Raw genomic sequence first — 27,102 nt, 5'->3', positions numbered from 1 at the left:
AACAGATAGCTTAGTCATCTCACTTATCTCGACTTGAAGAATGAGGCTACTTCACCTTGAACGCGTCAAGATCAACGCGTCAAGCACAATATTATCATTGTTTGATACCTATGAGATATTCTGAAGGTTATTTGGTAGAATTGAAATACTTTGCGAATCGAACGAGTAGCCGGGCTGCTCGGCCCCTCAAGGTCCAGTCATCAATCACATTCAACGACTCTGCTTTACGCATCGTCCCACTCCCACAGACTGAGCTATGGATTCAACAAACGATGAGCAAGCTCGCTTTGAGCTTATAGACGCACACGTCAAGAGCGAAAGCACACCGGCCGCGTCACCGCAGCCTTTCATCGCCGACTCGACGCCGACCACAGACTCAAAATCACACAATGCACCGACACCTTCGGCAGAAGACACGGTGGCGACCAACGGCGCACAGCCTTCCAAAAAAAAAGGCACAGCAAAAGCCACACAGAAGCAGGTCAAGCGGCCGAAACCTTCGGGACCACCCAAGAAATCCGCCAAGAGAGTCAAGGCGGACGACGCACTCACGGAGGAAGGGTCACAAGCAGAGATTGAAGACGGCTCCGACGATGACATATCAGATGATAACACCTACTGTATCTGCAAGGGCAAGGACGACCATCGATGGATGATCTGCTGCGAGAAGTGCGAGGATTGGTTTCACGGCGAGTGCATCAACCTGTCCAAGGAGGTCGGGGAGACACTCATTGAGAAGTTTATCTGTCCGAGGTGCACAACCGATACATTCACGTCACTCTACAAGAAGACGTGCGGGCTGAAAGGATGCCGCGAGCCAGCCAGGTTGGCGGCCGATGGGGATTACAGTGTATTCTGCTCGAATGAACACGCCCAGAGCTGGTGGGAGAGAATGGTGTCGCGGCTGCCCAAGAGCCGGGGGAAGACGGGACTAAGCGACGAATTAACACAGGACGAGCTCATGGCGCTCCTGGCTTGTGGTATGGGGACTGTGGGTGAGGACGGTATGTTTCGGCCGGTAAAGACACCATTCCAAGATGGGGTGCCCAAGCTGGCGAACGGCGATGGCGTCAACGACGGTAAATGGGCGTGCGGTCTGTCGCAAAGGCTAGACTAACAAGTACAGGTGACTCAAAGGAGGATTTGTCGCATATACTGACCGCTGAAGAGACAGCCATCCTACAGAGGGCAGAAAGAGCCCGGTACAGCATGGCGCAGGAGACGATACTGTGTGATCACATGCGGACCTTGATCGAACTAGCCATGAAACGCCACCGACTTGCCGTCAAGGCTGGACGGCTCGCGAAGAACAGTTGTGGCTACGACCATCGGCTCGACACGGTCACTGCACCCAACGCCTTTGCCGCGTTTATCAAGACCCCCGAAGGCGAATCGATTCTCAAGAACAAGAGTCTCAGCGGTGGCGTCGACAGTGATGACGACGATGACCTGCGTGGGATGTGCGAGGCGAGGCCTTGCAAGGCGCATCGGGAATGGGCGAAGATACTGATGCACGGCGTCAAGTGTCAGATTCGCGAAATGGTCCGTCAGTCAGCCGAGATTGATGAAGAGGAGAGAGTTGTGCGCGATGCGGCCAAGGAGCGGTGGAAACGAAAGCTCGCTGAGAACAACTGGGTCGAGGCCATTGACGACGAAGACTGATCACCCGACGTCTGTTTCGCGTGTTGTTTTTTTTGCCCACAGAGAATCATGGCATGGAGTTCAGACGTTTGCGAGCGGCAAGCCAGCTGAGGTTAAGCTTACCTTAGTGTTCGCCCGGTCGGAACATGTTCCAGCAGCTAAATCTTATTGCTGTTCAGGGACCTTAAACCTCGAAGGTGAGGGACTATCGTACCGCCACGGGGTCCTATTCCAGGGCGTTTGCTGCCATAACGCCCATTATCCAGCCGAGGACTGTCAGAGTCCATTCAATTTTCGACGCACAATTGGAAAACTGGAAAGCCTCACGGAAATTTTGAGTTGCCTCGTCTTGCCTCATGTTGCTGGGACGTTTAAAAGCAATGACCCCTTTGCACTTGCCCGTCTCCTTCACACAGATATACCACATACGCATTCGTTTCTGATCGTCGACACATTCATCAATTCTCCATCACCCTTCTTTTTGATACCATCTATCCCTAGCTGCTGTAGCCCTTGCCCCGAAGTATGAGTACCAACCGTATTCGATATATCCCCTATCCATCGCGCCCCCGCGCGTGGGTACGCTTTGAGCGCTGTGGGAATGGGGACATCTGGGAAGCACGGGGCCTGCTTATCATGAATGGATCCGAAATCCAATATCACTCGGAGAATCTCCCGCACGACCTTGCTCGATTCGTTCCCAGCGGTTCTACCGCGCTGACCCCAATGTAAGACTCACCTCCTGCTGGCTCACAGATATTCTGGCTCAACTAAAAAATGGCAGGACTTCTGACCAACTACGTCGCTTGAGTATCGCCGTGGATGAAGTCGAAGCCTTTCTCCGGGAGCAGAGAAATGACCACGGATCTTCGTCGGACTGCTCTGAGTGTGGGAGAGAAGCTCTGCGAGACCACATCCCAGGGGACGAATTTCTACGGGCCTACCCAATCTATAGGCCGCGCGTTCCACTTACGCAGGCGAGCCTCGCGGAGCACAACAACGGTTTCCGCATGTTTTACGTGCCTCATCCTCGTGTGGACGAATCAGCGAGTCCACCAGCACCACCAGCATCCCCGGAGCCGACCGCGACCCCGGAACCGTCAGCATCCCCAGCACCACTAGGCAGCGCCCAAGACGGCGACGAGGACGATGAATATCCTGACTCTGTCACAATCGCCGCAACGAGCGACAGCACATGCTGTGACATGTGCAGTGAGTCCTCTATCGAAAGGAGGCGGGCGACGCAGAGGGAGCAACGCATACAGCAACAGGAAAGGCGCCGCGAGCGTGCTGACAGGCGCCACGAGCGTGTTCAGAGGCTGAGGCGCTTGGGCGGTCTCCCCGTGGGTGGTCTTCAGTAGAAGGGAAGTTGCCATTCCACGTCCGAAGAAGACGGCCGCCCGTCCAGAAGGAGACGTCTATTGTGGTATTGTGATATTGACCGGGCGCCCTGGTGTCTTGATAATATAGCTGTCAAGCCCAGCGACGTACACTATACCCCGGAGAGAATGCGTTGCTTTATACAAAACTACAGCGAACGCCGGAGGGTGCGTATAATGCACGTGGGCCAATTGACTTCTTCTAGCGCAACGAAGACTAATATGCTGATCTGTATGCAGAATCGCCAATGCTGTGGTCAGTTGGAACTTGGAGTCGCTTGCCAGACACACTCGCCAGAGTCTGAACTGTAGGCTTGTGGTTGCGGTTGCGCATATGTGCACGAGGATAGAATTTTATTACTTGCGCTCCGGCTTAGAAGCGAGAAAATAATGTTATTATTACCATGTTCATCTCACCTTGTCGTCCATCACTAAAGTCCATCCATCGTGCAAAGACTACGCTCCCGTGGGGTGTCATGCGTAGGAGGTACCTACTTAGTGGTCGATCCTTAAAATTCATAAAGGCTATCTGTATAAATGCCAAATGTTTGCTATCAACCATGCGCCGGATGCGAATCTACGAGGTCATGATTCTGTGAAGCATATCCTGCCACGTCCTCATCGATCCCTGCGACAGGAGCGCGTCTGCGGCGCCTGCGGCGTCTGCGCTCTGGTACAGGAAGCGTGCATATGCAGTCCTCGCGAGTCGCAAGAAAAGGCCAGTCAGTGGTTGGGCCAGTTACGCGCTGTAGGAAGAGAACATGTGGATCCACTGCTTCATTATCTGGGGCTCCTCTGCTCTGTTGCGAACTTCTACGAAGGATCAGATACGTAGCATGGAGCGTTTCAGCCCTGCAGGTGCTCAATCAATGATCCTCCACCTCACTGCCGCACCAGCACCGCTGGCGCAATCGCGTGCGGTCTAGTCAATTGATGGGGAACTTCAGGTCTTCGATGAGTCAACTGGATCAATAAATACCCTGTCAGCGCTGTACACTGTCATGCACACGCGCGGGCCGGACCAGGGTGAGATGAACGCTGTCGAAGCCGCAACGGTGTCCCGGAGGACCCAGCTTCCGTCATACCTTGCTTCCAAATCAAGGCACATGATCCATTTCTCACTCTCAAAGATACGGCAGTTGCAGATCTCACCTGTGTCCACCCTCCTCTCCTCCTCTGTGTCGTCTCCTGTTGATTCGAAAGGCGTCTGCGTCGACGCATAGCTCCAGCCAGCCCGCGCCGGACACGGGCTTTGAAGTGTGAACGTTCGTTCCCCTCTCTTTCATAATGTCCATCACGTCGTTCGAAGGCCCCTTTCCGACCGAGTACTCTGCCCCGGCCGATTGCTCCCACATTACGGGCAACTCGATTTTCGGCTTCGACTTTGCATCGTCATGCTTGCCCGACGACTTCAATCCCGACCCTCAAGCATACTACTCGCCAGGCACTGGCTGCCCGAGAGGCTACACCGCACATGAAGACTGCACCCGGTCCAGCGGAGGGACAACGACGGTGACGTGCTGCCCGTCTCGCGGCGACATAGAGCTATGGTGTGTATCCGAACCGAGCTCTCTGGTTGGGCCGTGGGAGTCCATGCAGTGTACCTGGAGTGCGGGCGACACGCAGACTGTGCTTCTGGTAACGACAGATGACGGAGCAACAGTGGCCGTCACAATGACGGGCGGTGATGGGATCAACGCCTACGGGTTGAGAATGGTGTATGAGGCTAGTGATCTGGAGGAAACGACGGCAACAACGACAGAGGCCAGCTCGACTGAGCAGCGCGGTTCTTCCACACCACAACCGACGGATGGGGACACTGACGGAGTGGATGGCAACGTCGGTGAGAGCTCGGACAAGGGCTCGAACAACACTGTCACCATTGCAGTAGCAGTTGTCGTACCTGTGGTTCTCCTTGCATTGGGCATCGCCTTCTTCCTGTGGTACCGGAGGCGCAGGCTAGCTCAGAATGCCAAGTTACCTGCTGCCGATTCGGGGCCTGACATGGGTCAGCAATGGCCGTATCATGCTGGGAACAATGCTGGATCCCAATATGCCGCGGATGGAAGCTTCAGCACTAGCCCAGCGCAACCAAGTGCTTACCCCACGTCCAACCACATCTACCAACCGAATGAATTGACAGGCGACAATGGGCACTCTCCTTCTCAGATTCAGCCTGGCTGGTCTCAACAGGCACAACCGCCTAGGGTGTACGAGATGATGGCTGCTCCGCCGGCCAGCGAGCTTCAAGGCGATGAACCGCGCGGCTCATTTGAACTAAAAAAGACACATGGCACGGCTGTGTCGGTTCAAAGTCTCCCTGGGGAGGCTGGGGAGGCTAGTTTCGGTCCTTATGGTGATAATTTCTCGCACAAGGAGTCGCAAGCGTATCCGAACCATGGGCGCCTGTCATGATGTTTGTTAGGGAAGACTTGGTGATTTGGTCGAGCTTGGTCTTGGGCATGCTGCTCTGCAGTAATCCAGCCGATGTTTGTTTTAACCGCGCATGTGTAGCAGCCATGTGTAGAATACAGCAGTGCGTCCTTAGCAACCATCAGCTGCGTTCAGAAGAAGCATGATGATAGTGTCCTGCCTGGGAGTGTGTTCTTGAAGGGGCTAGGCCTTTTGAGGGTACCGGAACAGCCCGCGGTGCTCCCCGTCGTACGCCTTCCGATCCACGACCTTTGCTTTGACGACGGCCTCCGAATCTCCAGACCAGAACTTTGATATGATTTTCTCTGCCTCGGGTAACAAGGACCACGCCGGCAAAATGTACGCCTCGAGAAGGAAATACATAGCGTTGACGGAAGATAGGCAATACCAAAACCATTTTCCGCCCGAGTCCCATGTCTCCTTTATGATCCTAGTCAGACTAAAAGCGTGAGCTAGGGCTGACTGTTCTTCCTCTTCGAATATGCGAAGAGATCAAACCTTGGATGGTTTCCCTTTGTGACCAGAGATCTTAGACGAGTCTGCTCGCCGCAGGCCCGTAGGTGGACCAATTGATAACATTGGTTTCTTGGGCGAGGGCCCAGTCCAGTGTGACAGGCCCCTGTCCTGAGAGTGCCAGTGTCCTTGACATGTTGACAAAGCAAAGGATCCTGATGAGGGTTCAGCTCTGGGGTGATGAGGCGGCTATAAAATGAGACCCAGTATTTTGGCGATGAAGCTATACGGCAAAGTCTACGCGTGTGGAGTGTAGTCCGCGTACGTGCCCCCATGAGTGTCGCCACATGAACATGACTGGCAGCCGGGTCACTGCGAGCCGGTTGGTCGCACAGTTCTGAGCATGTTTCGTTTGATCTACCGGAAAGGCTTGTTTGGTGTATGGGCAATGCTGATATGAACAGTGTCTCGAGACTTCCATGTCCAAGTCGTCAGTATCGAACAGGAGCTCTAGATGGACATATCGATTCGCGCTTCAAAGGTGGTGAAGTGACCGGGGGATGCTTCGCGCACAGAGCAATGGGATGACATTTCGAGAGCAAGGTCATACTGCTCAGAGAGGGCGACTCCATGTCCTTGAACGAACTCACCCTGCACGTTCCACGTCCCAAGAGCGCGGGAATTGGTTGGTGCGGAAGTTTCCGCACATTTGAAGGGCGTTGGTTCCAAGTAGTTTTCGGGATGACTTTTATTAGACGAGTAGACCACCACCACAGCAACTCAAGCTGCTGTACGCGAGCAGCCCAAGATACTTGCCTGTTGGTATTCTGATGAGGAGTGGACTGGCGAGGAACGCGATGTTGCGGGTAAGAGCCTAAGACAAGAGGTCTCGTCCCAGATATCGCATCACGTGACGCAATTCCGCCAGCGACGGAGGGGACCCTGCACATGGAAACAATTTACAATCAAGCATTCTCTTCAACAACTGCTTATCAAGCAGACCAGCTCTGACTCTTCTCGCCGGTCACGTCTCTCCAGTGAAAAGACGTCTATTTCTGTCCACTCCTTCATCCAGTCAACCTGATTATTACATTCCCTACCTGTACAACAAGCCTACCACACGGTCGATTCACCCCTCCATCCAACCCCCACCATGGCCGCTCCCCGCGACAAGGGTGAAAAGCCCACCGAGGACCCGTCGCTCGCGGAGAACGACGATGACCTCCTCGACGCCGACGATGCGGAGGAGGAAATCGTCGAGCAGGGCGATGGCGACGTCCCCATGGACTCGGACGACGACGAGGACCAGGACCAGGACCAGGAAATCATCATGCAAAACGACTCCATCGCCTACTTTGACGACCCGCGCGACTCCCTCTTCACCATTGCCCAGCACCCGAAACACCCTTCCCTCGTCGCTGTAGGAGGCGCTGCGGGCCCCGAGGACGACGCGCCCGGCGCAGGCTGGGTGTACGACTACTCGGCCGCCCAGTCGAGGCCCGTCCTGCCCGCCAGCTTCGCCTCGGACCCCTCGTCGGCCGCGAACAACCAGCAGACCACGCAGCTCCAGTCCCTCTTCTCGCTCGAGGGCCACACAGACTCCATCAACGCCCTCGCCTGGACGCAGCCCGAGGGGGAGGTGCTCGTCAGCGCCGGCTTGGACGGCAGGATACGCGCCTGGAAGGCGGACGTCAAGCCCAACGTCCACGCAAAATTCACCTTTCTCGGCGAGGCGCAGGAGGTGGAGGAGATCAACTGGCTGCAGGCCTGCCCCTCGCCCTCCAACCCCAACGCGGTCGCGCTGGGTGCTTCCGACGGCTCGGTGTGGGTGTACACCATTGACCCGAACGACACAGCGAGTCCCCTCCAGATTGCCCAGTCGTACTTCCTCCACACAGCGTCTTGCACTGCTGGTGCGTGGACGCCCGACGGCCAGCTGCTGATCACCGTGTCGGAGGATAGCAGTCTGTATGTGTGGGATGTCTGGGGCAACGCGGCGGCCAAGGGTCTCGTTGGCGACAATGGGCAGACGGCCGTGTCGATGACGGGCGAGGATCAGCGCTTCGAGGTCGAGGGCGGTCTATACTCCATCGCTGTGGATCCCAAGGGCGGCTTCGTCGCCGTCGGCGGTGCAGGCGGCCAGATCCGAGTGGTGTCCCTGCCCAGGCTCAGCGCCGGGACACAGTCCGCCTCGCAAGCGCGCGGCGCGCAGCGCAACAACAAGACCGCCGCGGACCCCACGAGTGGCGGGCAGATCCTGGCGTCGCTACACGTTCAATCCGACAGCGTGGAGAGTCTGGCGCTCAGCCTGGCGAGCACGACGCCACCTACTGTCCTCCTAGCGGCTGGTGCCGTCGACGGCTCCATCGTGGTGTTTGATGCGACGCGCAAGTTCGCCGTGCGGAGGAACATTGTCGGCGCCCACGAGGAACACTCTGTCGTCAAGGTGGAGTTCATCAAGGACTCGTGGATCCTGACCAGCTGTGGTATGGATGGTGTCGTGAGAAGATGGGACATCCGTGGCGGCGGCGCGACACCACAAAACAATGCCGGGTCGGCCGACGCCGGTCTGCTCAAGGAATGGAAGGGCCACCGTGGCGATGGCGAGGGCGGCGGCGTGCTGGGCTTTGTGCAAGGGCAGACGGGCGAGAGGGTGGCAACCGCAGGCGATGATGGTATCAGCCTGATTTTCGAGGCATAGAGGAAGAAGAACATGCAACAACAAAACAAAAAGCGCAAGATCAAAGTATAAAGCCACGAGAGTTCTCGCCCCCAGTGAACATTGAAATTGTAGCCTGTGCGGCCTGGTGATGTCTCTCATCTATCAAGTGTGTGTGTATGTTAAAAAGAGCCTTGTTCTCATCAATCGCCCTTGGAGATACCCGGAAGGCCCCCCTTTCTAAACGCCCAACTCGCAAATGTTGAAATCGAGTTTATGCTTGCTATTTATCCCAAAAGTCAAGAAACAACAAATATGATCATCAACAAGTCAGAATGCTATGCGGTGTATCCGAAAATGGTTTGTCAACGCAGGAGAGTTTAGTCCTGCTCTGTCGTGTCCTCGACAGGAGGGCACGTGCAGAAGAGGTTGGTATCGCCAAACGCTAGCAAAGAAGTCAGTATATCAGGGCTGCCAGTCAAACAGAGATGGATGGTCACTCACCGTCATCCGCGCGGCCGACCGTAGGCCAGAACTTCTTCTCCACGAGGTACGGCAGCGGGTACGCCGCCTTCTCCCGGGAGTAGGGACGCTCCCACTTGCCCTCGCCATCGCCCTTGATCACGTCGACCTGCGGGTGCGGCGACATTTTGAGCACGTTGCCCTCGCGGGGCTGCTTGCCCTCCTCAATCTCGCGAATCTCCTCGCGGATGCTGATCAGGGCATCCGCGAAGCGGTCCAGTTCCGCCTTGCTCTCGCTCTCCGTCGGCTCGATCATGAGGGTGCCCGAGATGGGGAAACTCATGGTCGGCGAGTGGAATCCGTAGTCCTGCAGACGCTTGGAAATGTCGGCGACGTCAATGCCGGCCGACTTGCCAAACGGTCGAATGTCAATGATGAACTCGTGGGCGCAGCGACCGGCCGCGTTGGTGTAGACGATGGGGTAGTGGTCCTTGAGGCGCGCGAGGAGGTAGTTGGCGTTGAGCAGGGCGACCTTGGTGGCCTTGACGAGTCCCTCGTCGCGCATCAGGCGCATGTACGCCCAGCTGATGGGCAGGATGCTGGCGCTGCCGAACAAGGCGCTCGAGACGTGGTTGTGCTGCTTGCCCGGCAGGTAGGGCTCGAGGGCCTCGGTCACGCAGATGGGGCCCACACCGGGACCACCGCCACCGTGGGGGATGCAGAATGTCTTGTGCAGGTTCAGGTGACAGACGTCGGCACCCAGGTAGCCTGGAGAGGTCAGGCCAATCTGGGCGTTCATGTTGGCACCGTCCATGTACACCTTGCCACCGTGGTCGTGCACCGTCTTGCAGATCTCCATGATATCAGGCTCGAAGACGCCGTAGGTGCTGGGGTAGGTGATCATGATGGCCGCGAGCTCGTTGGCGTGCTTCTCGCACTTGGCCTTGAGGTCCGCGAGGTCCAGGTTGCCAGTCTTGGTGTCGCACTTGACGGGCACCGTCCGGAGTCCAGCCTGTGTCGCCGAGGCAGGGTTGGTGCCGTGCGCAGACATGGGAATCAGGCAGATGTCGCGGTTCTTCTGTCCGTTCGCTTCAAAGTACTTGCGGATGCATTGGAGACCGGCAAACTCCCCCTGGGCGCCCGAGTTGGGCTGCACTGACGTGGCGTCCAGACCGGTCAACGTAGCCAGTTGCCTCGAGATGGAGGTGATGAGGTTCTTGTACCCAGGGACGTCATGCGGAGACGCCGCAGGGTGCACTGAAGCGACCTTGTGAAGGCCGATGAGCTCGAGCTGGGCAGTGCCATTGAGCTTCATTGTGCACGATCCCAGAGGGATCATAGAATGCACTTGTGACAGATCCTTCGACGCGAGGTGGTGGATATACCGAAGGATCTCTGTCTCGCTGTGGTGGGTGTTGAAGACGGGGTGGGTGAGGTAGCTGGACGTGCGGCGAAGAGCCTTTGGGATGCTGTCGAGGATGCCTTGGTCGGAAACCTTGTACGACTGGTTCCAGATGCGATCAACGAGCGCGAGAACATCGTCCTCCTTGCCCAGGTGGTTCTGGAGCTGGGTGGCCAGTTTGAAAAGCAGGGAGTGCGTGACATTGCCGGACACGGCGCATGTCACGTAGCCGGTAGGGTCCTGCGATGATCGGTAGGCTCCTACGCCGACACCAATGTCGGCGTTCTCCTCGAGCTTGGTCTTCAACTCCCACGCGTCTGGCACATTGTGGAGTGTCACAGTGTCTGTGAAGACGTCCTGATCGGGGCACGACTGGGAGGGTCGGACCTCGAGCCCGAAGAATCGGCCAACCTCGGCAATCATGCGCGCACCTCGGATGTTGTCCACTGCCTGGCCCATGAGCTGCTCGGGGCCATGGTAGACGGCGTACATGGCAGCCATGTTGGCGAGGAGAGCCTGGGCGGTGCAGACGTTGCTGGTCGCCTTCTCACGACGAATGTGCTGCTCGCGGGTTTGCAGGGCCAAGCGCAGGGCAGGACGACCCATCCTGTCCTTGGTCACGCCAACGATACGGCCCGGGAGACGACGCTTGTTCGCCTCCTTGGTCGCGAAGAAGGCCGCGTGGGGACCACCGTAGCCGAGGGGGACACCAAATCGCTGCGAGTTGCCAAAGGCAATGTCGGCGCCGAACTCGCCAGGAGGCTTGAGGACGGTCAAAGCGGACAGATCCGTGGCGACGCTGAACTGGCAACCAAGGTCGTGGGTCACCTCGGCCACCTTGTCGAGCACCTCTGCGCTGCCCTGGTAGTCGGGGTACTGCGCCATGACACCAACCAGGTCGTTGCCAATGCTCCTGATGCCTTCAACGTCGCCAATGTCCATGCGCTTGATGTTGACACCGAACCCCTTGGCGCGGCCCTCAATCACCCTGAAGGTGCGCTTGTGGACCTTGTTGGAGATGACAAAGGTCTTGTTCTTCCCCTTTTGGCGCGAGGCCGGCAGACAGTTGAGAGACATGATCATGGCCTCGGCACCAGCTGTGCCCTCGTCGAGCAGACTGGCATTGGCAACGGACAAGCCAGTCAGGTCCGACACCATGGTCTGGAAGTTCAGCAGTGACTCGAGGCGGCCCTGGCTGATCTCAGCCTGGTACGGGGTGTAGCTGGTGTACCAGGCAGGGTTCTCTAGGATGTTTCGCTTGATGACGCTAGGCGTGGCGACGGGGTAGTACCCTTCGCCGTTCATCCACACTCGTGTCGCATTGTTCCTGGTGCTGCCAGTCCATTCGGCCATGATGCCCGGCTCATTCGTGTGCATCTCGGGCACGATCCGCTCGCGAGGCGATGATTGCAGGTTCTTGGGGATAACTTCGGCAATGAAGTCATCCATGCTGTTGTTCTTGGCGCCGACCGTGGCCAGCATCTGCTCCACGTCCGAGTCGCGAGGTCCAATGTGGCGGTTGACAAAGTGATTCCATGGCCCCTTTGTGGCCTGGTCGTTCACCTGCACCCTCTGCTCCCAAGTCTGGTCACCGGAACGCGGCCTGCCCTCGGCTTGGTGGGCGAGAAATCGCCTCTGAGTCGGTACCGCAGCAGCTCGTGATGTCGTGGCGGACAGGACTGTGCGACGCCCGGCAGCCGCTCGGCAGCCAGCCGAGGTGACTGAGGCCGCAGCGCCCTTGCTACACGCAAGACGAGACGCCATTGTGCCTGAGAAAGGGTCTGAATGTAGAGGTGGAAGGATGAGAAGGATGAAGAAAGACACCCTGCAACCAGAAGAAATCAGAGAGAAAAATTCTGAGCTGGCGCAATTCTTAATTCTTCATATCGCCACCGGATGTTAACCACAGCTTGCCTCTGTCTAAGAGGAGGGTCAGTACACGGTGTGACAGGCCCATTGGTTTCCGCCAAGACCTACCTGCAAGTCAAATTCCAAGAAAGAGGGAATGTATAGTGAGAGGAGTATGGAAGAGAAGAAAAGATGAAGTCGGTGAGGTCTGAGATAAATAAACTGTGCCTCTGTCGGCGCTCGGCTGTCATCCGTTCGGCAGGGCCATCCATACACGCAGACGGCGCGGAAATGCTGGGTTATCTTATCGGGTCCCCCGGCCGTGAGCCGACGGTTGCCTCCATGGTCTCCACCCTTATCGTGGAGACATGGCGTTCCTTATCGATGCTTACCTTATCTGTCTGCAGCCACTGGCTCCACTCTTTTGGTCGTCGCGAATCCAGCCTGAAGTTTTCGAGGTGACAACAGCAGCTCCCTCTGCGCATCGCGTATCCACGTCCAAACCCTCCAAACCGACACCGTCATCGCATCTCGACGAGCTCAGTCAGGCTTCTGTGCTCAAGCCCGTCCCAACACATACAACAAAAGATATAATCCGGAAGGAAAACGATAGAACGCCGCCACAATGTTCGGAGGATGTACGTCATGTCGAAACCGAACAGAGAGACGGAGGATATCAGTACTGACCAGTCACCAGTCGCACCACCCCAGCAGTCCCGCGAGGAGATCCAGGCCATGGAGGCCGAGGCTGTCTTCACCGTGCAGCAAGTCGCCGCCACCGCTTTCCTCCTGTACATGTGTAAGCAAGCCCTCAACTGTGTCACACTTCACCCATCTCACAAGTCGACAGCCCCTTTTGCCATTGATATGGTCAGCAAGATCTTCTAAACGCAGCGGACTGCACGTTTATCACAATGTAATAATGTATACTATGTCAACAGCAAAAACGGAGCAAGCATAGCATGCGGGTGTATGATAGACCACTAGGAATGGGGGGGACAATACCAAGCCGTTTGTTTGTTGCATGCAGTCAAAACCGTCTGTCTATCCACCCAGACGAAAACTCCGACAGGCCGTGGATGTCTGAACCTGGACCCAACTCCAAAAAGATTACAGCTATCGCGACATGTGCCCGTGCTACCTTGCCGGGTTACGGCTCTGCTCCCATGCCATGTAGTCCTCTACCAATGCCTCGGTTTCCTTCTTGAGATGCTGCAGTTGCTTCTCGTAGTCTTCGAGCACCTTAAAAGTCTGTTAGCCTGTGGATCGTGCAGCGTCAGCACAAAGTCACTTACCTTCTTGGCCTGCGCCTCGGTTTCCTCATCCAACCCATTCGCGCCATCCGCAGAGGGCTTCTCCTTTTCCCTCATCAGCGCATCTGCATGCCCTCGCAAGACGATCAACCTGCTCCATAGCTCTTCCTCTCTCGCGCCCACAGCTGGATCTTGCACTGCCCTCTCGAGAGTCTCCAGCCTCCTCGTGAGCTCGTCCTCATCAGCACTGAGTGCGTAGCCCCTGTTTCGCAAAACTTGCACTTTAGCAGCGAGAGCCAGGCTCCGCTCCGCCAGTGCCGCAGACCGCCTCTTTGCTGCCAACGCGCGAACCTCAGTCTGCAGCTCGTGTCGCTCCAGAATCGCACCCAGACTGGCATTGATCTGATGCAACCGGGTGTTGAACTCTGTGATGGCGCGCTTCTGAGTCTTAAGACGGTCTGCGAGGGACTCATAGCCCGAGCAAAGAACCGGCATGTACCCCGGGGCTGGCTTGTTCTGGAGGGCCTCTTCCCACCCGCGAGGGTCTTCGTGCGCAGAGGGCTTGTAGAACGGGATATGCGATGGGTCGACTTTGTTGTAGAAGTAGTGCTTGAACACACAGCTGGGGTTCGCAGGGTCCCATTTGTCTGTCACGTCCTTCATCTGGTCGAGAATCGATTTGGAATCTAGCAACGTCAGCTATGCGCAAGTGGAAGGCCATGCCGGGGTTGCATACGGTGTGTATCCTGGCCCGGTTCCCATAAAGAGCCTGCCAACTGGGCTTGTGACTGTGCTAACGCAGGCATCTGCGGCGTCTGCTGTGACTGGCTCATGGTGTTTCCAAAAGCATTCTGCTGGGGCTGCTGCTGTTGCTGTTGCTGTTGCTGCTGGGGCTGCTGTTGTGGTTGCTGGTTGGCAGTCGACTGGCCGAAAAGTCCACCTCCCTGCTGCGGTTGGGATGTCTGAGCGGTCTGCGTCTGTCCGAAGATACTGCCTCCAGCAGGCTTAGCCTGCCCGAAGAATGACATTTCGCTGTCGTTGCAAGCGAATCGCGTGATGAAGCAGAAATGTGTCTACGCCTGCAAGCTCTGCGTGTATCGGACGGGTGGTCTCTTCAGAATGCGGTCGATTAATCCAAAATCGTCCTATGCGGTTCGCTGCTGGGGATTCAAGCTTGTCGGTGCATGATGCAGAAAGTGAGGTCAAATTGGCATGCTCTTTGCGCTTCGCGATGCAGCTACCTTCTGTGCCTTACGCGAAAACAAAGTCCAACAAAGCTGCAGCCAGCGGCACCTCAGCCGCCCAAGCACCGCGGCCAGCCTCGCCCCCACCCAGCAGCCAATCACAACGAGTCAATTCCAACCTCACCTCAAATCATCCCAAAGGCTCGTCTTCACGACATAACGCATCACACCACGCAGCCTGTAGCCCACGGCCGCACACAGTCGCCCAACATGTCGACACGAAAGCCCTTGTACGTTTGACAACTCCCGGCCGCCCCGGCGACGGCGGCGTCGGGGAGCAGCACGCACAATGGCCAGAGACTAACGGGGCGGGCAGCTTCAACCAGGAAAACCTCATCGACACGACCCCCCTCCCCGACTCCGTGCCGAAAGTCCAGGAGATTGGCGCGACATCCGCCCCCCTCCTCTCGGCCTCCTTCTTCATCGGCAACCGCTGCCAGGACTACAACGATGACTACATGCAATGCAAGAACGAGAACCCCGGTCGCGGCGAGTTTGACTGCATGAAGGAGGGTCGTCGGGTGACTCGCTGCGCGTCCAGCGTGTACGTTCTCCCTAAATGACCATGCGGATGCGTCATGAAAAGACAAAAGTGGCACAGATGGACCGCGAGGCTGACCAGCGCAGGATTGACGACCTCAACAAGAGCTGCCTCGAGCAATTCACCAACCACTGGAAGTGCCTCGACAACCACAACCAGCAGCTCTGGCAGTGCCGCCCCTTTGAGTGGAAGCTGAACCGCTGCGCCTTCGAGAAGCTGGTAGGGTTTTCCCTCCTCTGCGCTGCCTGCCGGCGACCGGGAAGCCGTTGCTAACCACCAGTCGCAGAACCTGAAGAAGGTCGTCCCCAACCAGCCTGACAACGTCACTCCCGTCGAGCAACGACCGCAGATGATCATGTCGGATCGCAAGTTCCGCGCCGTCGAGGGCAAGCCTTTTGTCCCCGGCCAGAGCGAGGAGGCCAAGCAATAAGCCAGGGCCAGGGTGGGCGAGCGAGCATGGGATGAGGGAGGGTTCATGTTGGATCACTTGTTGGTACAGTGTATAGTTGAGCGAGAAGTGCTCCGATCAACGATTCATTTGTCTTGACTTACTTTATCGCACCATTGGCTCATTGCACGGACCGGCTTCGTATCGGTGAGGACCGTGACTATCAACGTTTGTGATTCGCAACTTGTGAACATGGTGTGCCATCCGCGAGTTACAGAATTGACTTGATATACATTTCCACTGCCACTTTCCGGGAACCTTGGAGATTCCTACGTCTGCCAATCGACATGATTTGTGTTCCCCTAGTTAGCACCTTTCAGTTTGAGGCTACCCTGCAACTCCCAGAACGGGGCACCGAAGGCATCGCTAATTTGCGAACGACAGAATAAACAATGCCTTGAGAGCGGCACCATTGTTCTCATTATTTGCTGTGCTTATGTTGGTCCGTCGCAGCGCACGCGTCCAACACAATGCACAGGTACCTCTTATCTGACCAGATAGTGTTGACGGCTGACTGATGATCCTGAGCATTATTATGATACAAAACACCCCTTCAAAGTTCCCAAAAGCATGTTGACCCGCAACGCAGAAGAACACTCAGTTCTGTTTAATGGGGAAGAAGAAAGGAATCAGTATAGCGTCAGTGCCCACGCCATCTCATCCATAGGTGCCGTTACTTACGAAGACTTTCGACAATGGTATCTAGGTTTACCATTCTGATCTACAAGAACGGCACGCTCAACCACCCCTCTATGATGGAACCGAAAGCCACAAAGCCACTAGCAAACGACACGTTCTTCTCTGGTTGCTGGACACACACGCGAGGCTGTTCCGTGATGTGCTCACTATCATGACGAGCCCTCTTCTATGACTGCCGCATGCTGGCCGGGAGCGGAAGGGGCGGGACAAGGATATTATGGAAGATGTGAGGATGCTGAAGCATGAGTCGCTTCCCCATGCCGAGAAATCCGGACCCCCTAGTCTGTACGTGTAGGCTCCTGGCCATGCTGGGGTCGTCACATTCACTAATTTTACGTGTTCCCACACTTTCCTGCTCCAGCGGAGGCGGAAGACGACATCCCCATCAGCTGGCACCGCGGGGAAGGCGACGTAACAAAGCGTACTGCTATCAAGGCCTCGGAAAGGCCTGAATGTCATCCGGCATCACACACAGGATCGTAGCATAGGGCACTGGTAGCGCACACGGGTTAGCATGTGCCATCGGACGGGCTAGTCGCTCGTGGCATACGCGCAAATGAACAAGGCTGGGCATATCAGCATATATGTCCTCGGGCGAGAGTCATGCGGATAGGTTAGACTGCGCAACCCAGAGTGCTGTCGACTGCTGAGCGTTAGGCATGACTCGTTAATCTAACCTGACAATGGCGGCTGACAACACCAGCTCAAGTTTCTCGCTTTGTATCCAATGCCAGGCGTACTGGCAACACGAACGGCCGCAAGGAATTCGACCATGGGTGCGCCTTGTTCCTAATTACCGGCAAGCGCATTCGATTTCGTGAGAGCCTCGCTATTGCATCCTTCTTGGGTCACACGAGCGACGTCCGCATAGGGGTTGGCAGACTGGGGTTGGCACCAGGCCCTTGAAAGCTTGCCCAAGTTCTTCTTGAGGAGCCCGAGTGACTGGTCCTCGCAATTCTCAACAATGGGATTGCAGTGCCATCTTGTAAGTTGTCAAACAAAGAAATTACTGGATCAGCCCGATTTGCTTTCATCAGTCATAGAAAGCGCGATTTACGACGTCATGGCCTGCGAGCGTTTGATGAGGATCATAGGGTTGGTCAAGGGGGTTTGTTCCTTCAGGGTGTGCACGAAGCGATGCGGCTCCAGTCCCGTCCCGTCCAGTCAGCGCCGGCCAGTGTCGCAGTACGTACCCGCAATTGTTTCAAAGCCAGGGGGGTAACAACACAACGATCCCGCATTTGCTGCCCTCAGAGATTTTCTATCGACGCTGGTCAGACTTGGTTGACCAGCTACCAGGCCTTCTTCCAGGCCACCTGGGTTCCTCAAGAATTGAAAGAAAGAGCAAGGATGAGCTGCACCAGCAGTCATGTCTCACTTATTATTATTATTATTTTTGTTTGCGCTGAAGGCCGAGAGCGGCCAGTGAGGCGTCTCGATGTCGCATGGTGAGACAGATTTATGGTGGCGATTAGATGGCGCTTGGGCTGTCAGCATTTGCAAGTCTACCTCCGTACTCACATCCAGAATCTAGACCTGTGGATCGTGGTGAACCGAGCCCTCGTGGTCCCGGCAAACGATGTGGCACGACAGGCATTAGAGGCGGGTACTTCACAATTCCTGTAGACATCCAGGACAACGTGTATCCATAGTGCGTGCGTGGTCTGGTCTTTGTCACGTTGTCAACCGTGCAGAAACGGCACGATAGCAACTCCAAGGCACATATGGCCCACTTGAAGATAACTTCTCGGAACTATGCATGAGGGTATTTATTAAAAAGACGATTGATGAAACAGCCACAGAGCAGTGGTACGACACGCGGAGCTGGGCTAGACTGCTGCTAGTGCTGGGTACCGTGGGGTAGGTAGGACAAAGGGCGCTGGCAACTCGAAACCTGGTTTCTTCTGTTGGACAGCCACCCTAGGTCCTGGTGCACGAACAGTCGAAAACGCAAGCATCGATATACAAATTGCCAACGAACAATGCACCCGCTGCCACAGCTTGGAATGGTATTCTAGGGACAATGCATGCGTGGCCTACGGAGTACATAGTGCCTATATATATATACATGTAGTTTGAGGAGCAGTGTCTGTCTTCGCCTAGCTGTTGGAATGCGGGGTGGTGACCTTGAGCTTCTATTAGCCCCAGTGCCGTCCTCCGAGACTCCTGGAGAGAAACATCGTTCTTGGCGGATGCACACAGGGATCGCGCCTAGGGAAGCTGCTCACACCCGGATTCCAACTATCGATTGCCTTCAATATGCGGCCATGGAACGCTACGTCGGTAGTGCACAGTCAGCCGCCAGGCTGCCTCACGCTGACAGTAGTTTGTCTCATGTCTCATGCTGAAGGATGATTCTGTTTTTCGACGCTTTACTTGCGTTTTGATGAGATTAACGCCGTTGATGATGTATACGTACGCACTCCTTCCTAAGCAATTCCATACCTACGGTAATTAACTCACTCACTCGGAGGCCTCGACTCTCTGTTCATTTCGCAGGCGCATTCGTGCAGCTTGACCTCGAGATTGGCGCCGTTTCAGAGTCGCCCGCGGACATGAGGGACCCAGTGGACCGAGCTTGTTTAATGGAGCCGCCGCGCATTCGTTGGCTCCCCAAGTTTCGGAAGCTGGGATCGCACGTAGTGGTGGGCGCCATCTGCAAGGCACGCGGCACCCCTCGTTGGTGCATCTGGTGGAAAGAAATCCTCCTGTCCAGTGCTTACATACTGCTTAGCGCTGGGGGGCCGGCATCGATGGTGGCCCGACCTCTGCTGGCGCTTCATTGCACAAGCAAGCTAATTCCAACATTGTAGTGCATCGCTGGAGCATTTAAACGCAGTTCTGAGCTAGAGGCCTGCTTAGTTAGCAATCTGCCAGCGACACAAGCGTGAACGTGGTCCGTCGCTGGCTCACACACAGGCCAGAGGTCAATTGTGCGGATAGGAGGCCTGGCTGGCGATCTTCATCTATATGTAACCGGCAAGCGAGTTGCGGACGTGCTCTGTCGGCACATTCAATGCACTTGTAAAGGTGGTGTGCGAGCTGGGGTTTCTACAAAATCTTGTTCTCGTCAAGGACCCTCTGATGTCTGTTGAGGACTGAGCGGCACGGGAGAGCTGGCTCGAAATCTGTAACAGGCCGCCTCGTCGTGCTTGTTTGAGGCGGAGGGGTCTGTTAGTGCACGCTAGAGTAACACCCCCGCTACCCCCTGCAGTGGCGCCGACAGATGGTGGCTTTTGGCGGCTGCTGACCGCCGCAGGAGGGGTGTGTCCTCTGAAGACAAGCGCCGGCCCTAGCAATCTCGATGCCTGGACATGCCCCTTTGTCCATCCCCTCGAGCAATCTCTGGGCACCCATTCCACTGTCCTTCATCAACGACCCCCTGCAGTCTCTCGTTTGAAGCCGAGTCCTTGATCTCGGCACCCCAGTCCAGTCGATCGTTTTTAACGCATGCACTTCCTCTCCCACCCGCCTCTCGCTGATCCGCTCTCTCACCCTCCTCCCACAGAGTCTAAAGAGTCGCTGGTATCGCTCCGACCTCACTTTTTCTCTTCTTCCACTCCTTACCCGCCGGCTAACACGCTCCTTTCTGGTCTTTGGCGTCGTCCACTGACCCATTACGCTCCTTTTTCCCAAACCGCCGCGCCTTCTTGTCCTCGGACCACCCACACACTCCCTCAACCCACCAACGTGTCACGCAAGTAGAAAAGAGACCTGTGGTCCATCGCTCAAGAACCCTCTTTGTTGCAGCAGCATTCAACTCTTCCGCAGGCGGTAGCAAGCAGCAAGGTCCATTGTCGACTCTTGATTCTCTTACGACACTCACGGCTCTCTCCTTGAAGGAAGTATCAACTAGCCCGCCAAACGTCAGCAGTGCTGCCCCAGCTGGTTCTGAAACGTCCAAAAAACAAACTGCTCAATAGATCGAAGACGATTGTACGTATCTCCATTCGTTGTTTGTCCATCAGTGTGTTTCGCGTGGTGGTAGAAACAGGCGACAATGTTTCGCCTGCTACCATAACCCCCCTTGCGTCGTCTGCTCACTCCGCAAGCGCGGCCGTCAATTCTCTTATTTTTCATCAGGAAACCATCAGTCAGGAACGCTCTCGAACGCAAACAAACTTTTGGGAGTCCAGAACAACTTGCTACCCCGGATTGAGCCCCTCGTCGAGTCTACACGGGGTTTCCGCCCCTGGACTGAGACCATGTCTCATACCACATTCCTGTCTAAACAGCATTCCACAACTCTCATGGACTGAAAGCGTTGGACTTACCCAACACGCATCACATTTTTAGCTGAAAGCAGTGCCTCCGACTGAAACAGAGGATACCAGCCACCTGGAATATGTCCCCATTCCGATCAACCACGTTTTTGACGACCCTGAATCTCATGCACTGCATGACGTAGAAAGCCTCACTGACACCCTACTTATACAGACAAACGAGCCTTTGGATAACCCAGACACACTCAAAAATCAACGCGAAAAGCAATCACTCCAACACGATGAAGGCTTCCATGTTTCTCGCCGCCACTGGCGCTGCGCTGGCTGTGGCTAGCCCCATCCGTGCGCCCCTGGACAAGCGCGCCATGGAGACCGACTGGGTCGTCGAGGTCGTCACTGTCACTGTCACCGCTGGCCAAGAGCCTGCTGCTGCCTTTTACGAGGTGCCCACATCGACGACCTCGGTCGAAGTTGTCGAGCCCACGGTCGTGCCTCAGGAGAAGACCCAATATATTCCCAAGAAAAAGCCCCAGCCTCAGCCTGCGGCCCCGGTCATCACAACTGTTGTCGTGCCCGAGCCCAGTGTCGAGCCCCAGCCTGAGCCTGAGCCTCAACCCGAGACCACCACGGTTGAGCCTGAGCCTGAGCCTGTCCCTGAACCCGAGCCTACTACTGCGCCCGCGCCCGCGCCTGCGCCCGAGGAGCCTGACACGGACACGGACAGCTACGAGGGCGTGATGCTCAAGCACCACAACATCCACCGCAGCAACCATTCGGCGCCTGACCTCTCGTGGGACTCGACTCTTGCTGGCTACGCCAAGACCATTGCCGAGGGTTGCGTCTTTGCGCATGACATGGACCAGGGCTCCGGTGGCTACGGCCAGAACCTGGCCTCGTGGGGAACCACGTCTGGCCTGGACGGCCTCGTGAACGAGATGGGCGCCAGTGCCGTCACCGAGCAGTGGTACAACGGCGAGGTGAACGCCTGGACATTCTATGGCATGGACGACCCTCCCGCGAGCTCGCCTCTCACCGCATGGGGCCACTTCACCCAGGTCGTCTGGAAGTCGACCACCAAGGTTGGCTGCTACACGGCGAGCTGCCCCGCTGGTACTGTCCTGCAGTACCCTTCGTTGTACACTGTCTGCAACTACGACCCCCCTGGTACGTTGGCCCGTTTGATGCGAAAGAAATGGAAATATGCTAACAAAAGTTCACAGGCAACTACGGTGGTCAATACGCTGAGAACGTGCTCGAGCCAATCGGCATGGCCACTACCAATGTCTAAGCACTAGACATCTGGACCTCTCCCAACGTGGGAGAAGAAACAAAAGGTGGAGGCCCATTGGTGATGAGACGACAACCCACCCAGCACGCCATTTGGCACTGTTCTCTTCTATTCATTTTTGCTGCTGGGATGGTCGAGATGGGCGTCCTCCTTGTGTGTGCAGAGCAAGACCGTAGGGATTGTATCCGAGGATGCTCAAGAGAGAAAAGAAAGGCAACACGAAACATTCTTCTTCACTTCTTCAGTTGTACGTTATGCCAGTCGTACTTAACCATTTCACTTTTGCTTGCCGTTGGAGCAAGACAATCTTTTTGCCCCTTTCTGGGGGTATCATTTCATGCATTCCTTGTCTCACGCATGGTGATGGCTTCATGGTCATAACACGACGGAACAACTTGAAGAAGGGAGCATGTGACCATGGGTATGCATCTTCAACTTGCGTGGCTAGAGGGCAGGTACCTCAGCTCCTGTTGCTGTTGTGTAAACCAAGGTTGGGTGTTGGTACGCTAGAGCGATGAATTTGAAAGATTTCAATTGAGTAAACGAAGTTGTGGTATCATTTGATGTCTGTGGCTGAAGGGAGTTAGTTGGTGGCGCGGACGCGCAGAATTCTCAACTCATATTGCCACTTCCGACATCGCATGCTTGTCCTAGCCTTGGAATCGGAACACAACACACAGGTATTAAATGTCAGAAGAAAATACCATGTCAAGTGATCATAGACTGCAATCAACCTCCCTTCATAAGCCGGAGGGTCAATAGCGTCGCTCGGGAATCCCCGCTTACCAATGACCAATGAATACTAGCCGCGCCACCGCGCGGATAGCGAGTCGGGTGCGGACCGCAGATGATGCCGCCGAAGGCGCGGACACGGGCTTCGCTGGTCCTGCTCCTGCAAAGCCTCCGCCTGTGTGGATACGAGACGCGGCAATGACGGAGTCCATGTTGACTGATTGATTGACTCTACGCATAATACATACTACGTACTGCTAGTGTTGGCCACGCCGCGGTACGGGTCTGAAGACCAGAGCTGGTGGGAACGTGGCTGGGGGCTGAGACGGTATTTCGAGACGGAGGATGCTCGGGTTGTCGGGCGTGGTTGTGGCACCGATTGGAGAAGATGCGTTTTAGCTTGCCTCGTGATGGGGAAGGGACGAGGACTGGAGCTGGGCTGTGATGATGGGCTTTTCCCATGGACGGGTGGATGGACTGGCAGGAAAGCACTGGATGATGGGGAAATAGCATTTCGTCCAGCCAGATCTGGTGAAACCGCTGTCTTGTCGACGGGAAGTTCTCGGGAAATCCCACCCACGGCTGCATGGCGCCGGAATTACGCACCAGCCCCGTGGCTTTACTGGTTCGGCGTTTTGTACAGAGTACCGTGTACGGATACCTGCGAATTGAGTTGATCGTCATTATTAGTGAACATGACCAAGCGTGTCTGTCCGTGGCGTTCCGCCGATCCGGATGGCCAACAAGCCAAGCAAAGTTCAGACAACCAGGTGAGCACACCGCTCCGCATGTCGCTCGCTCACGCTTCCGCCAGCACTGGCCCGAGATTGTGTCCGCCACGAGCTGATGAAAGGTCTGCTGGCGGATGGCCGCAAGAAGGCAGAGACCAGGCAGATGCTATCGAGACATCGGCGATGGCCTGACGGACAGGTTGAGCTGTCAATGGGAATTGGGATGGTGGTGCGGAAATAGTATTGCGAAACCTCCATGACCAGCTGGAGGCGGGCCCGCCCGTCTCAGTGGCCGATGCAGCGAGTCGAGTCTAACAAATAGTATCTCACCCAACGACTGTCCACGATTGTTTGCGACTGCCTCCTGCTTAATAGTACGATCCGGAAGCTTCGAGGCTCGACTCAGCTCGTCGATTGATGGGATTATACGCACGGACGTGCTGGCGATGATGACCAGCGAGATTTGGACCGAGGTGCTATTATCTTCTGGTGGAGAAAGGCCCGGCCTCCAAGTATGCCCACTGTCCACCCACTGGAAAGCCGCCCCCGAGACCGCTGGAGCCGTCTCTCACTGCTGCTTGCTTCCATCAGGTCACCGTGCGATTTGAAATCAGTCCACCGCCTGACTGGACCTCTCAGTCTGCCATATAACGTTGGCTCTCGGTCTCTCGCGCGGGGCTCTTTGCGTCAAGAGACATTGAATACATTCATCCATTCTCGCAGCTGTCATCCTCTTCTTCACATTGTTCTCCTTGCTACGATACAAGAGCCCGGACCATAAGAGCAATTCGGGCATTATCCCGACTCCGACCACGGCTACGTTCAGCCATATCCAATATCTGTGCTGTGCCTGGTAGTTTAGGCCGTATCCGCCATTATTAATTGCCGACAACACCCACTACCAATCTCAACTGCCATCGCATCACACCTCTTCTAACCCTGCCTGCCTGCTTTGCTATTTCTCTCGCAGGCATACCAGATTCGAGGAAGAATAAGGAGCAGCGCAACTCGCAGGATGAGCAGCACGGTCTTTGTCGAACAGCAACACGTGCAGGACTCATGTCTCGGTAAACGCATCTCGCCCCCACCAGTCAATCTACATCTTGGACCGCCCACCAGCAGCGGCGATAGCATCAGAAAGAGACCCTGCACAATGGCGGCTCGCGCCGCTGTCGCCGCAGCCGCCACGAGCCTACACTCGACCTCGGTACAAGGACACCACCCACAGCCAGCCTCAGCAACGACGACAACACTGCCCACGCTGACGAGACAAACCACGGCAGAGTCGGCGGATGGCGTCTGGGGACCGGCTGATGACGGGGCCAACAGCAGTGAACAGTTCGACATGAGCCACTTGTTGCCAGCATTGCCGTTTCGCGGCGAAGGAGAAGGCGAGCCATGTCCGTTGGGCAAGTATGTTGAAACGTGTGTTCCGGGTAGTCTCGTTGCTGACACAACGGGCAGAACGGTAGACGAAACCTGCCGCCGCGCACTCGACCACTTCCCCTGCCCCAATGTCGCCTTCCCGACGCCGACGCTCGAGTTTGACTTTCGCGTCGCAGTCGCTCTGAAGAATGAGCCGTCGCAGGTGCAAGGCCGCGCCCACAAGGAGATCACGGCCGTCTCCTCGGGTTCCTGGTCCGGGTCCTTTGGTCACGGCAAGGTCATGGCGGGAGGCTACGACCTCGGCCAAGCCAGGGGGTTCCGTCCGATCCGCATCGTCGAGGGCGCCTTTATCATGCAGACCACAGATGAGCCACCAGCCACGTACGTCCAAGTCCCTCTCTCCATGTCTACTTTGACTGACTGACCCGTCAACAGCCTGGAGATGCGCACCCGTGGCTCTCTCTCGGGACCCTGCGATATCCTCGATGCCCTGCTCAGCACGCGCTCGGCCAACACCATCGACCCGCGCAAGTATGGCTTCCGCATGTTCCTCACCATCAAGACGGCCGACAAGCGATACGCCGAGATTGTCAACTGCGGACTGTGGGTCGCCAGTGGCGTCTGGAAGGCGGAGGAACTGATCATCGACGCATACCGCGTGGCGTGAGACGGACAATCTTCTCTTCTCTCCTCTTCCGCTCCTCTCCTTTGTACTGCACTGGGTTGGCCACGGACTTTAGGCGCAATGGTTCTTTGGGCATAAGCATGGGGAGGTCGCGTGACTGGTCTGGGGGGACAGAACCCACAGACCGGCCTTTCGTCGCTGACGGAGTTTTCTTTTTCTTTTGCTGTTTTGGGATGCATGCCTGAGCAGACAGGCAGGCGCGCAAGCATGGACCGGCGTTTTGGGAAGGGGGACGGTGTGTGCGATTTCGGTTGCGTTGTGTTTGATGATTAATGAAGGCTATGATGACGCCAGCCATCGCGTGCCCCGTGCCTTTGGTGATTCATTGTCAGCAGGTCCCCATGTCCGTGTTGCATGACCTGAGCTGCTTACCGCTGCATGTTATTATCCATCCCTTGGTACCTTTCTGCCGCGCTGCCGCGCGCAGAGCCTCTCGGACCGAACCAAGCAGCTTACCTGAGCGTGATCGTCACCTCGAGGGCGCTCACTCTCCTCACCCTGCTGCTCTCCTCCTCTATGCCTCCGTCATTGTCGTCGTTATCGTCGTTTTCATCTGGCCCAGGAACAATGTCGTCCACAGCTCCAATACTCTTGGTCCTCATCTCAACACCAAACTGAGGTTCGTCGTCAAACCACCCTGCCACACCCACAACTTTCTCTATCGCCCGCCCCGTGCCCACCACGGTGACGCTGCGCTGCTCCTGGCCCTCGTCCACGTTCTTCTCGAGGTACGCTATCCTGCTCTCCAGGCTGGCGTTCTTGGGTGCCGAGCGGGCTTGTGACGGGGAGTGGAGGAGGGTTTTCCGAATGCGTGTGATGGTAGCCATGAAGGGTGTTCGCGTGCTCATGTAGATGATGCGCGCGTTGGCCGAGGAGGGCGGCTGGGAACGCGTCAAAGGGCGTTTGCGTACTCGATAGCCTATTCTTGTGAGCGGGCATTGAAAGGGACGGTAAATGCCTGCGCAAGCGATGGAACTGACTGACCTTCGGGAATGCACGGTAGCTTGTCATGAGTGGCCGACTTGGCATTGGGCTCCAAGTGCGCCATGGCGACATTGGGGGAGGAAAAGTGTGTATGTTGACTTGAGTTAGTTTGAGTAAATCATGAGCGCTCTAGCATTTGTTCAAACAATGAGTCCTGCTTGTGGCTGCGCGGTGGTTTGGCTTGTTTATCTGGATCAAAAGTTTGGCATGAGCGTGGACTGGGTGGGGTCACGTGCACATTTGGCTGTACCAATCTAAGGTATCTTTAGTAGGTACTCCGTACCTGATAACCTCAACCCAACGTCCAGCCTCCGAGTCCATCACAATCCTACTCTCTCCAGCCTTTTTCTTGCGGCTGCCAGTGCGGTCAGCCCGACAATCGGCCCTTGCGCTATGTCATAGAATGGTAGCACATAAACTCGCTAAAGGCAGCCCTTCAAAGCTGCGACACACGTTCCTTGGTCACATGAGCCAGTGATGTGAAGGTGAAGGCTTGGGGAAAGGAGAGCAGAGATTTATCCCGATCTATCTTCTACATACAGTTCCATTGGGTTCACAACCCCTGGGAAGCCCAAAGACTCCGCAGCTCACTCTCCTGCGCCAGCAGCACC

The 27,102-nt window shown here is 56.1% G+C and overlaps 11 protein-coding genes across 11 annotated transcripts; 8 read left to right on the top strand and 3 right to left on the bottom strand.

The window, feature by feature from the left end:
• Nucleotides 1–256: 256 nt before the first annotated feature.
• J7T54_007019 (Set1 complex component-like protein) lies at nucleotides 257–1,662 on the top strand (the record flags this gene model as incomplete). The annotated part of the gene is made up of 2 exons (XM_051509890.1): nucleotides 257–1,004; nucleotides 1,175–1,662. 2 exons carry the CDS (start codon nucleotides 257–259, stop codon nucleotides 1,660–1,662), a joined length of 1,236 nt encoding a protein of 411 aa, XP_051366233.1.
• A 615-nt stretch (nucleotides 1,663–2,277) lies between these two features.
• J7T54_007018 (uncharacterized protein) lies at nucleotides 2,278–3,002 on the top strand (the record flags this gene model as incomplete). Its single annotated transcript, XM_051509879.1, has 2 exons — nucleotides 2,278–2,369; nucleotides 2,426–3,002. 2 exons carry the CDS (start codon nucleotides 2,278–2,280, stop codon nucleotides 3,000–3,002), a joined length of 669 nt encoding a protein of 222 aa, XP_051366232.1.
• Nucleotides 3,003–4,307: 1,305 nt separating this feature from the next.
• J7T54_007017 (uncharacterized protein) lies at nucleotides 4,308–5,435 on the top strand (the record flags this gene model as incomplete). The annotated part of the gene is made up of 1 exon (XM_051509868.1): nucleotides 4,308–5,435. One exon carries the CDS (start codon nucleotides 4,308–4,310, stop codon nucleotides 5,433–5,435), a length of 1,128 nt encoding a protein of 375 aa, XP_051366231.1.
• A 1,624-nt stretch (nucleotides 5,436–7,059) lies between these two features.
• On the top strand, nucleotides 7,060–8,607 carry J7T54_007016 (uncharacterized protein; the record flags this gene model as incomplete). The annotated part of the gene is made up of 1 exon (XM_051509857.1): nucleotides 7,060–8,607. The coding sequence occupies one exon, from the start codon at nucleotides 7,060–7,062 to the stop codon at nucleotides 8,605–8,607; it is 1,548 nt and encodes a 515-aa protein (XP_051366230.1).
• Nucleotides 8,608–8,945: 338 nt separating this feature from the next.
• J7T54_007015 (putative glycine dehydrogenase-like protein) lies at nucleotides 8,946–12,193 on the bottom strand (the record flags this gene model as incomplete). Its single annotated transcript, XM_051509846.1, has 2 exons — nucleotides 8,946–9,010; nucleotides 9,070–12,193. 2 exons carry the CDS (start codon nucleotides 12,191–12,193, stop codon nucleotides 8,946–8,948), a joined length of 3,189 nt encoding a protein of 1,062 aa, XP_051366229.1.
• A 709-nt stretch (nucleotides 12,194–12,902) lies between these two features.
• J7T54_007014 (uncharacterized protein) lies at nucleotides 12,903–13,165 on the top strand (the record flags this gene model as incomplete). The annotated part of the gene is made up of 2 exons (XM_051509835.1): nucleotides 12,903–12,915; nucleotides 12,975–13,165. The coding sequence occupies 2 exons, from the start codon at nucleotides 12,903–12,905 to the stop codon at nucleotides 13,163–13,165; spliced, it is 204 nt and encodes a 67-aa protein (XP_051366228.1).
• A 249-nt stretch (nucleotides 13,166–13,414) lies between these two features.
• Nucleotides 13,415–14,558, bottom strand: J7T54_007013 (Nucleoporin-like protein; the record flags this gene model as incomplete). The annotated part of the gene is made up of 3 exons (XM_051509824.1): nucleotides 13,415–13,528; nucleotides 13,573–14,216; nucleotides 14,267–14,558. The coding sequence occupies 3 exons, from the start codon at nucleotides 14,556–14,558 to the stop codon at nucleotides 13,415–13,417; spliced, it is 1,050 nt and encodes a 349-aa protein (XP_051366227.1).
• Nucleotides 14,559–14,984: 426 nt separating this feature from the next.
• Nucleotides 14,985–15,745, top strand: J7T54_007012 (NADH dehydrogenase (ubiquinone) 1 alpha subcomplex subunit 8; the record flags this gene model as incomplete). Its single annotated transcript, XM_051509813.1, has 4 exons — nucleotides 14,985–15,004; nucleotides 15,091–15,318; nucleotides 15,402–15,534; nucleotides 15,602–15,745. The coding sequence occupies 4 exons, from the start codon at nucleotides 14,985–14,987 to the stop codon at nucleotides 15,743–15,745; spliced, it is 525 nt and encodes a 174-aa protein (XP_051366226.1).
• A 5,221-nt stretch (nucleotides 15,746–20,966) lies between these two features.
• J7T54_007011 (uncharacterized protein) lies at nucleotides 20,967–21,973 on the top strand (the record flags this gene model as incomplete). Its single annotated transcript, XM_051509802.1, has 2 exons — nucleotides 20,967–21,849; nucleotides 21,906–21,973. The coding sequence occupies 2 exons, from the start codon at nucleotides 20,967–20,969 to the stop codon at nucleotides 21,971–21,973; spliced, it is 951 nt and encodes a 316-aa protein (XP_051366225.1).
• A 2,616-nt stretch (nucleotides 21,974–24,589) lies between these two features.
• Nucleotides 24,590–25,489, top strand: J7T54_007010 (uncharacterized protein; the record flags this gene model as incomplete). Its single annotated transcript, XM_051509790.1, has 3 exons — nucleotides 24,590–24,849; nucleotides 24,901–25,203; nucleotides 25,258–25,489. The coding sequence occupies 3 exons, from the start codon at nucleotides 24,590–24,592 to the stop codon at nucleotides 25,487–25,489; spliced, it is 795 nt and encodes a 264-aa protein (XP_051366224.1).
• A 470-nt stretch (nucleotides 25,490–25,959) lies between these two features.
• Nucleotides 25,960–26,555, bottom strand: J7T54_007009 (uncharacterized protein; the record flags this gene model as incomplete). The annotated part of the gene is made up of 2 exons (XM_051509779.1): nucleotides 25,960–26,426; nucleotides 26,492–26,555. The coding sequence occupies 2 exons, from the start codon at nucleotides 26,553–26,555 to the stop codon at nucleotides 25,960–25,962; spliced, it is 531 nt and encodes a 176-aa protein (XP_051366223.1).
• Nucleotides 26,556–27,102: the final 547 nt, after the last annotated feature.

The sequence above is a fragment of the Emericellopsis cladophorae genome (assembly GCF_022114955.1).
Source record: "Emericellopsis cladophorae strain MUM 19.33 chromosome Unknown NODE_2_length_1295279_cov_118_880017, whole genome shotgun sequence".
Classification (NCBI taxonomy): Eukaryota; Fungi; Ascomycota; class Sordariomycetes; order Hypocreales; family Bionectriaceae; genus Emericellopsis; species Emericellopsis cladophorae.
The sequence above is the reverse complement of the archived record's forward strand: the minus strand, read 5'-3'. Positions and strand labels throughout refer to the sequence as shown.